Here is a 13,740-nt window from a genome sequence, read left to right as displayed (position 1 = left end):
ATTTCAACTGTTTTGGTTCACACAGTGAAAGTGAGTGGGGTTCAAAACAACACTGAAACTTTCCCTGAACAACACTATCATTGTATGGACAAAATACCCCCCGAAAAAAAAAAAGGATAATAATAATAATATTATATCACATTGATAAATAATGACAGTTTATTATTGGCTGAAATGTCCCTTCAAAATTATTGACAAATTAAATTAGCTATTTTGACCTTTTACGTTTGTTGGTCTGTTTTGTGCCCCATCGAATTGTGTTGTATTTGTACATGATGTATACTTTGTAAATATGTCAATTATTTTCATCTCTTTTTTTTAACAAAAAAAAAGAGCCTCTGAAATAACATAAAACAATTCAATGGGAAATAAAACCAAACTTAACCATTAGGAATGATTTGATTCAGTGTTTGTCTGCTGTATTGACATCAGTTGTGGGGGAGTTTTGCGGTTTGGTTCAGACTCACACGTTGAACGGTGCATGGAATCAGTTTGAAACACTTCATTTTTACCTTTATTTGTTTTCTTCAATCCCAAAAAGAATTTAATTACAGTCATCACCATACCTAAAAAAACCATTATTGCCTATGGATCATAAGACTCCATAATATCAGGTACAATTGGTATATTAAAATTTCAACCTAGTGTGATAATTCTGGGTAGTTTTTAGGAAATATTTTACTATTGTACTCAATGCCCAAATTTCTTCAGGAAGCAAGCACGATAAAGCAAAGCGGACGAGCTAGGAAAGGTGAAGCGATCTGACTCAAGACCTTAATGTTTGACACCAGAGGAGTCACCTTGAGGGTTCATATTACACACGGAGGGAATGAGCAGAGGATCTGCGGCGCCGAGATAAGAGCTTACGCTGCTTTGGACTGAGCAAAAAGGTGAGAGGCTCAACTCATGTTAACATGCCTTTCTACTGAAGTAGAGATGAAGGGCAGAGCTGGAGCGGCTCAGACTCGTCTCAGATCATGAAGTTTCTGAGCCACACTTTCTAGTTCAGACTCGATGGCAGCCAGACTCTCGATCTCCGCATCCTGATGACAGAAAAGAGACAAATCAAGCCATTCATGAATTTTAAAAGGGTTTATGAACATTTATATTCATACACTACCATTCAAAAGGTTTGGGGTTGGTACGATTTTTTTTATTTATTTTTTTTATTAATGAAGACTCTTATACTCACCAAATTTGCATTTATTTGTTAAAAAAAAACAGTAATATTGTGAAATATTATTACAATTTAAAATCATATATTTTAAAATGTGATTTATTCCTGTGGAAGGAAAGCTGTATTTTCAGCATCATTACTCTAGTCTTCATGATCCTTCAGAAATCATTTTAATATGATGATTTGGATCTTAGGAAACATTATTATCAATGTTAAGTTGTGCTGCTTAACATTTATTTGCAATCAAAAGCTTTAGTAACATTGTCAGTTTCTTTTTGAAATTGACATCCGTGCTTTTATTCAGCATGGATGCATTCAATTCAGTAAAAATAACAGGCTTTTAAGGTAGCACTTTACAATACGTGTGCACTAATAAGCATTAATTCATGCTTAACTAATGCACAGATAATACTGAATTAATGTGTAACTAATGATTATTTAAGCTATTCATTAATGATTACCACATTAGGAACTAATTAAGAGTCTGTAAGGTTAATGTATTAGTTCATACATGAATTGGTATTAATTAAATGTAATTGTGGATTAATTCCACAATAACTCATTTTTTTAACTAATAGCGTTAATTAATATGTTTATTACCAGAATGAGCCAAAGCCTTGTATTTCAACTTCCAGGTAATATGACAGGTATACTAATATGCATTAATACATGATTAATTACTTCATTGTTAGTGCAAATTCATGTGCAAATTACTACAATTACGAAATGACTAGTTAATAATGATGTGCCTCATCAAGTAAAGTCATAGCATAATGATACCTTTGCAAATCATTAGCTAATGATTAATTAAAGCAGACAACTGGAAGTTGAAGTGCATAGCTTTGACTAATTGTGGTAATTAACACATTAATTTACACTATTAGTTAAGAAAATATGTTATTAAGGAATTAATACACTATGACACATTGAATTAATAGCAATTCATGTATTACTTAATCTATTAATCATATTGCTTCTTTATTAGTTGCTGATGCAGTAATCATCAATTAATGGTTTAGTTCTTCATTAGTTATACAGTACATTAACTCATGATTATCTGTGATTTAGTTAAGGATGAATTAATGCACATTAGTGCACCCGTATTGTAAAGTGTTACCGCTTTTAATGAATTGAATGCATCCATGCTGAATAAAATGATTAATTTCTTAGAAAAAACAACAACTTTCTGACCCTATTTACAGAGCAACTAGGAATAATAATAGAGATTTAATTCTACACAGTGTGATAAACAGTTGTGAGAAAGATGTGGATTTATTGAAAGAGTAAACTCTACTTTTGTGGAAGCTTGTTTCCGCCACGAATAAAAATAAATAAATAATTGCGACTTTTTATCTCACAACTGCGAGATATGAAGTCAGAATTGTGAGAAATAAAGTCGCAATTGTGAGAAAAAAAGACAGAATTGAGACTTTTTATCTCACAATTCTGACTTTTTTTTCTCACAATTGCGAGTTTACATCTTGCAATTCTGACTTTATAACACATTTTACATCTTTTCTCAGAATTGTGAGATATAAAGTCGCAATTGCGAGTTATCAAGCCAATTCTAAGGGGAAAAAAATTGGCTTGATTTTTTACTATTTTTTCCCACTCAGAATAGTTTATATCTCAAAATTCTGACTTTACAACACGCCATTTCGACTTTATATCTTGCATTTCTGACCTTATAACACACAATTGCATCTTTATATCAATCACTTCTGACATTATATCTCGCAATTGCGACTTAATACAACGCAATTCTGACTTTATATCTCGCAATTTTGACTTTATATCTCGCAATTCTGACTTAATAACACGCAATTGCGACTTTAAATCACACAATTCTGACTTTACATCACGCAATTTGGACTTTATATCACGCAATTCTTATATCACACAATTTTGACTTCATATCTTGCAATTCTGACTTTATAACAAGCAATTGCGACTTTAAATGACACAATTCTGACTTTATATCTCGCAATTCTGAGAAATAAAGTCAGAAATGCGAGATGTAAACTCGCAGTTGTGAGAAAAAAAGTCGCAATTACCTTTTTTATTTTTCATTCTGTGGCGGAAACAAGCTTCCATAATTTTGTGTTGCACAGAAAAAAGATGAAAAAAAAAACTTTGGGGATTTGAAAATATGTCAACTAGGTGTCATACCCCTGTCTTCCTGCTGCCACTGCCCTCTTCATCTCTTTTGTCCAGTGGTTCAGTTCGTGCCATGAGCTGCAGCTCCTGCTCCTCTGGGCTCCTCCACAAATCTTCACTCTCCTTAGAGTGGTGTGCCACTTCCCAGTGTTCATCCAGTTTTGGGCTGGTCTCCACTCTCTTGTGGGACAGTTTGCTCACGCGACGCTTTACTCCAACCTCACTCTTCTTCTTCTCCTCCTCCTCTTCTTCCTGCTCTTCTTTTGAATGTGTTCTCTCTGTTTCAGCTTCCTTGTGGTCCTCTCTGTCCTCCATGATGGATTGTTTTACATCAGGATTTGCTTTGAGATCATCTGTGGCTGTTTCCCCTTGAGGTAAAAGAGAGCAAAATTATGATTATTATACTATATCTCTCTTTATCTCACTCTTTTCTCTCTTATTATTCTACACACATACACACACCCATTTACTTTAGTGCAACTTCAGCAAAAGCAGCACTCTTTCAAATGAAAAGCTCTCACTTGCCAACTCATTGCTCACTGCTTGATTCCTCTTATCCTGAAAAATAAACTCTCGGTCTGCCCTTTTATCTGTATTACACAGAACACCGATTCCCAAATTATTGTTTCTATTAATAAATACACAAAAGTAAAGTCACCCAAAATGTCTGGCATTTTTCACCTATTTCTCTGAGATCTGTGGGCCACTTTTAACAAGCTGCAGGCAGCTGATCTGGGCAACCTCCAACATCAATTATTGAATCAATTCAGCGAGCCACAGCACAGCGTGGATTTCATTTCATAGATGGAGGCACTGTCACACTGGCCTGTTCATGGAGCACAGCTAAATTCCCCCATCAATCTTCATTTACCATCCCTCCCTACTGACTCTTTTTAACCTCGTCCTGTCGTAGACACGATCTCCTGCTGTTATTCCGAACCTCTACAGCAAAATGAGTTGTGCCTGTTATATGAATTCTCCCCGGACATCCCCGTACTCACACTTTTCATAGTAAAGATTATGTTGCTATTGATCGAATATATCATTAGCAGGAGCACTATGGCTATTTGTTCAGTCTGCTGGGCTTAAAACTGTACCCCATTTTTACCCCATCTGGCAGTGAAAAGATATATGACCATCCAGTGAATATTAGTTTCTGTTCCTCTCAATTCTGATTTCGTTAACTCCTACGATGGCTTCCAGTTCGACCTCGTCCATGAGTGTTAATTCAAACGTAAAAGCGAAAGGCGAAGCTTGAATTAACGGGTATGTCCCTCTTTGGCTAATGTACTTTCAAGATGGAGGGGCAACATGGCGACCGACATTAGAACCCCTTACCCGTATGTATTTTCAATGGCATATACACTCACGAGAATACTTTATTACTCGAATGAAGGAAATATACATTAATGAGCACATATATTTTTGAAAGAATAATACGAAACGAAAATCTACCCATTAAGGATGTAATTTGTATTTTTGAAAACCCAAACAAATCTCATCAGAATCAACTGGTAACTTCCTTATCCTTGTGGCAAACTTTTACTTTCACAATCAAAGGTTTCACTTTTAAAGATTTCTTATTTCAAGTAAAAAAATTGTATCAAATCATTAAGAAAGTGTATATGATAGAGCTTATGAGTGAGTTCAGTTACTGGTTTAAAACAGTCTGAAACCCAGTGTTGTTTACAGCATCAACAGCATTTTTTTTCTTCATATTCAAGCAAAGTGGGCAGACATAGCTGAAATACCCCCAAATGAATCAGAAACTATTTGAATCAGATCAGAATCTGAAATCAAAATGTAATTGAGAGAGTAAATATGAATTTAATTGGGAAATGTAGTAGTATAGAGCATCAAAGTATTCAATTGGTGCTGTGTAGGAGCCTGGAACAGATGACACTTCTCTCTTTTTTGTATTTTACATTGTGGCAGGATTGATGGCACACATTCAAGCACTGTTCATCTATCATTTGTACATCTGCAGTGGCTTGTTTCCAGGTATTGAGCCACCGCAAGCTTCTCAGCAGGAGGGCCCTGCATTTGAGAAGCCTCAGAGCACTGGCCCTGCCAGGACAGTCTATAATGTGTCCCTGCAGCTAATCTACATTAAGATTGCTGCTTGCGATATCATATCATAATGAATGCTGTTAAACACAAATATAAACTCAGAAAGTAGCACACAAGGCATCCCACATGTCACATTCATCATTACCCTCTTTATGGCGAGGCGGATCATTTTCCTCTTCTTTTTCCAAGCTGGAGAGTTTCTTCTCTTCCTGTTTCTCCTCTTCCCTTATTGCCGCCTCCTCCTGTGACTCTCTTTTCTTCTCTGGGTTTATAGAGTTGGAGATGTGATTGCTAGGACTCTCGTCTTCTTCACGCTCCTCTTCCTCAGCAATCTGGTTCTGTTTTTTAGACCCCTGCTCTGTCTCCTCACTCTCCTGGAAGCTCTCATCTCCTGCTCCTCTCTTCTCTGCAAATTCCTTTGGTTTCTCCAAGCCAACCAACATTGACTGATCATCTGTATAATGGTAAATTGAGGTTAATGTTCAACTATGAAAAAAAAAAAAATTATATTTATGTAATAATGTATGTAATATGCATTATTCTGTTATTCATGTTTGTTTCCTTTCAGGTTTGTTTAATCTACTGTATAATGAATTCTGCTACAGTACCTTTTCATGGAAGTGCAGGGCTGTCAAACAAACTGTTTAAATGTTTTTTTTTTCCTTTGGATCAATCTTTCTGGTGTGTTGCTAACCAAAGAAAAACATGTTAACCAAGTGACCACTGACTGCTTACCTCCCAGAATAAGGAGACTGATGTATGAACCGAGTGGGATGACTAGATGAAAGTGTTTGTTTGTTTGTTTTATTTGGATCCCCATTAGCTTCAGCATAAGCTAAAAGCTATTCTTCCTGGGGTCCTCCAATAAGTGTATTTGCAATACATGCAGATCATAGAAATGGAGACAAAATATTCAAGGTCGGTTTGAGAGATTTTTTTCTCAGATTATTTAATTAATTGCTTTTTACAAAATTTCCTAACTTTTCTGGAAATGTAAAAACAATGTAAAGAAAAAACGATGTAACAGACTTGTATAGAGTCAAGTAGCCTATCATGGCAATTAAGAAGTGGATTCATCTCACCTGCAGTTTTCTTCATATCTTTAGGGAGGCTGGTCACATGATCAGGTGTGTCGCCTGGGTGTCTCTGTGCTCTCTCACTGGCTCCTGAGAAGCAGTTTGGTGGAGACACGGTCACAAGTAGACATGGCAATTTTCTTCGCAATAAAACAGAATCTATGAATTCTCTTTTAGAGTTCTTCAGCAGCGTTATACAATTCAACACTCTACATTTCAAATGACCTAATGCTGGCAAAAAAAAAAGCCATTAGCACCCGACTGTCATTCTGCTGCCATTAGCATTTCTCTATAGGAAACAGAGTTGGTTCATGCGGTCCCAATCAAAAACTGGAGCATCTGCCTCTTACCCTCCACAGCGATATCTTGCATCTCTCTGAGAAAGTTTTGGTGGCGCAGGATGCTCACAAGCCTGTCATCTGCAAAATACACACAACACCTCACACACAGCTCCGACTTTTTAGCAGTCAGCACTTTACTTTATTTTTACATTATTTGTGTTAATTGCCCTGAAATGTACTGCCTTGTCTGAGCAGCACTATTAATCATCAGGCCTGCTGAGACAGAAGAGAGAGAAAGTAAGAGCAATAAAGAGGGAGATTTTCGTTGAATTACGTTGAGTCAAGCTTTTCCCTTTCTGCTGACCGACAAAGAGAGCATGCAGAGTCGGCTGCTCCCTTCGTAGCAATTCTATTCACTCTCCTCCACACTTTCCCTCTCAAAATGTCTTGTCTTATTTCTCTGCCAGGCTTATTCACAATCTGTTAAAGGTAAGGTAGAAAACTAGCGTAATTAATATACTGTAATAAATATTTTTACAGTTACTACTGCATGGGTCATATAATGCCATTTTTATACAAGTCAATATGATTCTTTAGGGTCTAAATGAAAAGTTTGTAATACACTTTAATTAAAAATCCTCATTAGTATTGTAAGAAAACACTTATTTTACCTGGTCAAAACCAACTCTGTTTTCAGCATGCCATTTAAGTGCATGTGTCTTTAAATGACAATGAGCCTCTGTTCTGTGGGGTGTTTTGACACAACACACGTGAAGTGTTGCCTCGACAACAGTCGAGGGTGTATTTTGGAGATAGAATGGCAGCGGGAGTCTCTGAGGACACATCTGAGTCGGACTCAGAACAAGATAGACAATTAAGGCTCAAACGTCCTATTTCTGAATGGTTGGTTAACATAGGCTGTGTCCGGAATCTCCCACTACTCACTATATAGTGGACTATATAGTGAGCTGGCCATTTTGTAGTGCTGTCCGAATGTATAGTGATGATTATTATACCCTGGCCTATATAGTCCACTCAATGTATCCCAGAATGCATTTTCAAAAGTAGTGTACAACCGATGGTCACTAACCCAAGCCCTGCATTACGCTGATTGTAAAAAAGACGTCACGACTTGCAAATATGAATATAAGGGTTAATAAAACTTTACACTCGCTTCTTCTGGAGGTGCAGCAGGGACACAAATAGTTGGTACCGATTCTTTTTTCAGGTGCAGCTTCTTAGCAAAACCAGCTGATTGTAAAATATACAATTCAACAAATTATAATGTATTATAATGGAGTTATGAGGTGAATTATATACTCACATAATATCATTACAATTTTTACCTCTAAAAGCCATACATAGTTTTTTTTTTTTGTAAAATGTATTTGGTACAGTAAATTACAATTAACTATGTTTTGTTTTACATTGTTTCTGTTGAAAATCCGGAAAAAAAAAAGTACAGTGTTTTATGAACTTCTCCACTTATTTCTCCTCCTCGCTCTCGCTCAGTCAATCTCTGTCCTTCACTGTTTCTTTGTCCTAGACTCATTGTGTAAGCCTCTCACAGAGTGTTTGATTTCACTGTTGTAAGCGTTATCTCAGTAACAATACCTGAAAAGAATGATTGATTTTTCAACTATTAAAGTATCAAAGAAAAAAAAACCTCTGGACAGTGCACGGCAACCCTTCACACTATAACTGCTAAAGTCTTTAATTACTTTGCTCCATTAACTTGAGGAAATGTGCAGTCACAGCAGCAATGACAGCATATATTTATCATATTATGAAGGTTACTGCAGATGATAGGGAAAAGGTGCACCCAAGTGTAGCTAAATATATGGAAACAGCAGTAGTCCAGGTGTCACTATTGCAGGCACTCACCAGAGCCGAGAATGTCAAGGCAGTCCTGGGACGCTGGGATGGGATGAGGCTTGGATAGAGTGTCCGCAATTACTTCCACAATACATTTCATCACCTATATAAAGACAAAGAAAGATTGGGAAAGGGAACAGCACAACATTTTTAAGCACTTATGTCATATGATACATTATATAGACATTCATGAGATCAATGTGACAAAGGAGATTTCTGTAGTAATTCTTTGATCGAGAGAACAGCTTATATAAACAGATTTATTTGTAACAATGTAAAAGCCTTTCCTGTCGTTTTTGAATGGTAGTGTGTATATTTGGACTCTACACACATTCATGAGATCAATGTGATGGAGGACACAGTAGCAGCAGCTGCAAATAATATCTCAAGGCCCTCCATATTTAACCATCCTTACTGTCTTACACTTTCAATCGATGTAATTTCCTCCTCAGTGCTTTCATTTCCAACACACACTCACACACGCACACACACTTGTCTATCTGATTTGTTTGGCTGCACATTCCCCCAAAGTCAAATATTTCTCTGCTGTCAGGGAAAAACAGCCTCCCTCCGTAAGACCAAAGTGTTGCTGAAATGGCATTATCATTTTACAGAGGAGAACAGCATCTGATTGCAACTTGACATTGGTGATGTCGTTTCCCCAAAACCTTCGATTTGTGCAGATTGACCAATATTAAAACAGACCCTCTCTTAAGGTGTTTTTCATCGGCAAGGACAAGAAAGGGGCATCTAATAATCTCATAAGTTAAATGAATGCAACCCAACATTCATTTAAGTTGTAATTCAGTTGATGGAAGCACAGTTTGCAGTCCTGTGTAGTTGCAGCATCCTCTGAGTAAGCACACATGGCACCAGCTGTCACTGAAGTCGTGTTGTTGAGTCACTGTCTCACTTATGCTGCTTTCCTCCACACTTCCTGACAACAAGGACTATTGCTAATGCCATTCTGTGCATCCTTATTAAACACATTCAAATAATACTACCTAATACGTACCTTCACATCCTTATCATCCATGTGACCTGGGGAGACAGGCGCCGAGAAGACTGCATGGAAGTAGAGAGAATGTTTTGCTCAACAAAATATGGCAAAATATGATATAATCAAATTAGTATAGAATTAACCCTGTGTTGACTTGACGTCTTTTAAAAAGTCAGCTTTAACCTTTGGGTAAAGCAACTCTTACGGCGAGTCGTTTAGCAAAAGACAACAACCAATCATAAACAGCTTCGATGCTTATCTCATTAAATATTAATTTTCTTTGTACAGTCGCAGAAACTTTCACGCGCTTCGTGTAATCTGAGGGGAAACCCTTAAAAATATACAACTAAGACTCGAAGCGCGTTAATGGACACATTATTATGTTTGTGTTGTATGTCTTAAAACAACCAGAGCGGACCTGCATGCGACATTTACTCACACAATCGGTTATTAAAACTGACTGCACTGAATTTAGCTGACCTTATGCAAACGTTAACATGCCATGGAACATTATAAACCACAATAACGCGTACAAATGTCAAGTGTGAAAAGCTCATTTGCGTTCCTCGCAAGTGTTATCCGCTGTCCTTGGTGCTGGCAGAGCCATTGAACAGCTCGCATTTAAAAAAATGTACAGAATCAACAACACATCATCCAAAATAACACTAAGTATTCCCAAAACAACTTATTGGGTAATGGTGATCATTTGCACATCTTGCACACTTACCAAAATTCACCAGCACCACGAGACCAGCGCATCCTCGTGCGATCATTTTCTTCATGTGTGAAGCGCAGGCAACCGTTCGAACCGTCGTGCCAGAGAAAAGCGAATGAACGTTAGAAGGCTACTTTCCTTTCCTCAGAGTGAATGAAAACACTTGCTGATTTATGGATGCATTATGCGCATGAAGCGTCTTCTCTTATTTGTTTCGCCGGATTCACAGATCACAATGCCTCAGTGTCACTAATCACAACTGCAGAGATGCCGCTTTATATAGAAGACTTGCTGAAGAGGAAATGACATCAGTATAATGTACAGCTGCTTAGTTCACCTACTTAGTTTCTACTAATAAAGAAAAAAAGTTAATAATAGGCTAATATTTTGCATCAATACATGCATGTAGATATATACTGTACATAACAAAAAAAGTCAATATTTTATCTTTAATGCATCCAGATATATGCACATTAAATAATGATAAATGATAAAGACAAATTTTGATTTTATGGATAGATGGATAGATCATGATTTCTGTCAATAATAATAATCATAAATAAATAAAATAATACTAATTCAAAGGTCATTATCAAGGACAGGCCCAAAACATGATAATCTATTTGAAAAACATTATACACAAAAGTCTTGATTGACTGGTTTCTCATGCATTACTCAAAGACGAACGCTAAAGATCATGATTTCCACTGCGATATTTAAAAATATTTAACTAAGATATTAAAAATATTAAAGGAAAATACATTTATTGAAAATAAATTGGTCCCAATAAAAGCAAACTGAACGACCGGCTGAGATAAAGCTATACTGTATTGTTTTGCATTAATCTTTGTGCAGAATACTAAACATAAGTCGATCAGTAGTGCCTGCCATTCAAAACAGAAAGTAATTCAATTAGCGACAGCATTAAACCTTGGCATATGCAGTAAATGATGGATCTCAGGGGATCCATGTGTGATTACCCTATTGAGCCCAGAGATGCATTAGAAAGAGAGGTGCAGGGGATGAAATAGAGTGAATGTGATCAGAAAGCAGATTAGATGTGGGATGAATTCAAATGCAAATCTGATAAAACATTTATGCTTAATTGTTTGTTTGCCACTTATACTTTTATGTCTTCATAGGTTGCTTTGATATAAATATGCTTTGTTCATTAATACTTGTTAAATGTCCTTGTAGCTCATGAAAACTGTTTATCTGCCATTCATTGTGGATCTCAACAAGCCATTTATGCTTCTTTTATCATATTGTGCATGGATGACACAGAATGCAAGACAACAATATTTTGGGCTCTGATAATGTGTACATTAGAGGCAGCATTTACACATTTTATTCCTGTTGGGTTAAATGTTGAGTTGAGCAAACTAAAAATGTATTCAGACACATGGTCACAGTTATTTGCTTAGAAAATGGTAATACAATAAGAACTGAGTTATCAAATCAGTTGATATTTCACTGGTTTTGGCCATCCTTCTGTTAGACTATCTGACAAATGAAGTAGGTTGCAAAGCTGTCAGCTGGTAAATTTAACTACACAATTAGATAATACCAATTTAAGTCAGCCAATTACAGGTAAATGCTTAATTTTGTTAAGTCTGTGGTGTAAAAAGGTGGCATTAGCAATTTAAGAAAAAACACTTAAGACACTTAATCATGGTCAGGCCAAATTGTCCAAATAATTTTTGGTCCAAAATTTTTATAGATTTTGGTAGTCTGCTGCGTGAATGATTTTTGGGTATAATATGCCTCAGTTTATTTTGCTAATCTCACTTACATAAATGAACTAGCCTATATTGTCCTGCACCCACTATGGTGTCTGAATCAGTTTTTGGTTTGACTGTTCACAGCAAAACCTTTTTAGGCAGCAGACAAGTTGACCATTGAGTTGTAATGAGAACATAATGCTATTTCTCTATTCTGGACACTAAAATTGGATGCAAATCGAACAGTTGGAGTATGCGTATATGTGCATGTGATGGATTGCATCTAATGGCCCTCAAAGTGGAAACAAGGTATTGTTTCCTGTTTATATCAGCTTGAAATGGACAAAAAACACAATGAAAGTAAACTATTGGAGTTTTCACTGTAAAAAAGTTGCTGCCTTGAATATGTAAGTACAATCAACTTAGATGTTTGAGTCATTTTCCTGTATCACCAAAAGTTGAAAATTGCATCTCTTATTTTGTTAAAGCAATGTAAAAAGATATGTTGTAAGAAAGTATTAATCATGTACTTTTCTACAGTATAGTCTTTCCATGATGGAAAGACTATACTGTAGAAAAGTACATGATTAATACGTTCTTACAACATATCTTTTTACATTGCTTTAACAAAATAAGATGTATTAAATCAAGTTATATTAAAATGCATAAATTCTACATTTGTCCTATAGCTGTAGAAGTATACTACTCAAAATGGTGCAGTGCAGTTTCTCAGCCATGCATAAAAGATTTATTTTTAATGTACACAGCTGAACATGAGACTAAACGAGGAATGTGCTGTTTTGTTGTTTCTTTTCAAACAGATTGTTCAGAAGTTTCTGAGAAACACCCACCATAATGTTTCACAGAGTCCATTTATTTCTGATAATAAAAATACACAATTTAACCACAGAAAGCAGTTTCTCAGAGCTGGGTTAAATCTGTTAATTTGTTTATTTTAAGTTTAATAAATAAATAATTGCAACTCACTTCTTAAACAACTATAGAGATATTAATTCACAAATAAACCTTAGATTATATAAAATATATTATAAATATGTATATATAAATATCTGCAGATAGTTTCTTTGTTGCAAACTTCTTTTAAAAAGCAAGACTGCTAGAACCATCATAACGAATAATTGAACCATCATAACTTTCATCTGAGACTGCACATCCTGCACCCAGCAGGAAAGATAATTTTCTGCGGCCACAAAAAAAAATCTTTCTGTGAGTTGATTGACAATTAAAACGTGTGTTCACTGAACCAATTCTGCTAAATCAAGTTAATTTTTATTAACTGATCCAAATATTTATAATTATAACAAGTAATAATTAATTATCCATATTTCATTGAGGTAATTTGCTACAGCCCATTTAATTGTATTGCTAGAATTTATTTTATTGAATAATTATTCATTTTATTTATATGTTTTGTGTAGAAAGAAAAAAACTTGTTTCCAAGAATCTAGGAGCTGCTGAGAACCTTTAAGAATAACTATAAAGAAAGGTTATTTGATTGGTAATGGAAGAATTTATTGACCCATGAAGAACCCTCAGCATGTATGGAAAACGCGTAAAGTAAAAAAAAGCAAGGAAAAGAGGTAAGAGTCCCTTCTGAAATCTTTATTTGAGAAGACCAAAAGGACTTCTCATGTTGCAGCATCCAAA

At 35.8% G+C, this 13,740-nt stretch overlaps 1 protein-coding gene across 1 annotated transcript; it reads right to left on the bottom strand.

Annotated features, from left to right (window-relative positions):
• Positions 1-487: 487 nt before the first annotated feature.
• chga (chromogranin A) lies at positions 488-10,584 on the bottom strand. Its single transcript, XM_039692082.2, has 8 exons — positions 10,364-10,584; positions 9,652-9,701; positions 8,646-8,739; positions 6,831-6,899; positions 6,487-6,570; positions 5,550-5,858; positions 3,347-3,702; positions 488-1,043 (listed from the first exon to the last, which is right to left on the bottom strand). Exons 1-8 carry the CDS (start codon positions 10,416-10,418, stop codon positions 960-962), a joined length of 1,101 nt encoding a protein of 366 aa, XP_039548016.1. The 5' UTR covers positions 10,419-10,584; the 3' UTR covers positions 488-959.
• Between the last annotated feature and the right edge of the window lie 3,156 nt (positions 10,585-13,740).

Source organism: Pimephales promelas, chromosome 13 (assembly GCF_988280905.1).
Source record: "Pimephales promelas chromosome 13, fPimPro1.hap1.1, whole genome shotgun sequence".
Taxonomy (NCBI): domain Eukaryota; kingdom Metazoa; phylum Chordata; class Actinopteri; order Cypriniformes; family Leuciscidae; genus Pimephales; species Pimephales promelas.
Note: the sequence above shows the minus strand (reverse complement) of the source record. Positions and strands in the feature narration are given on the sequence as shown.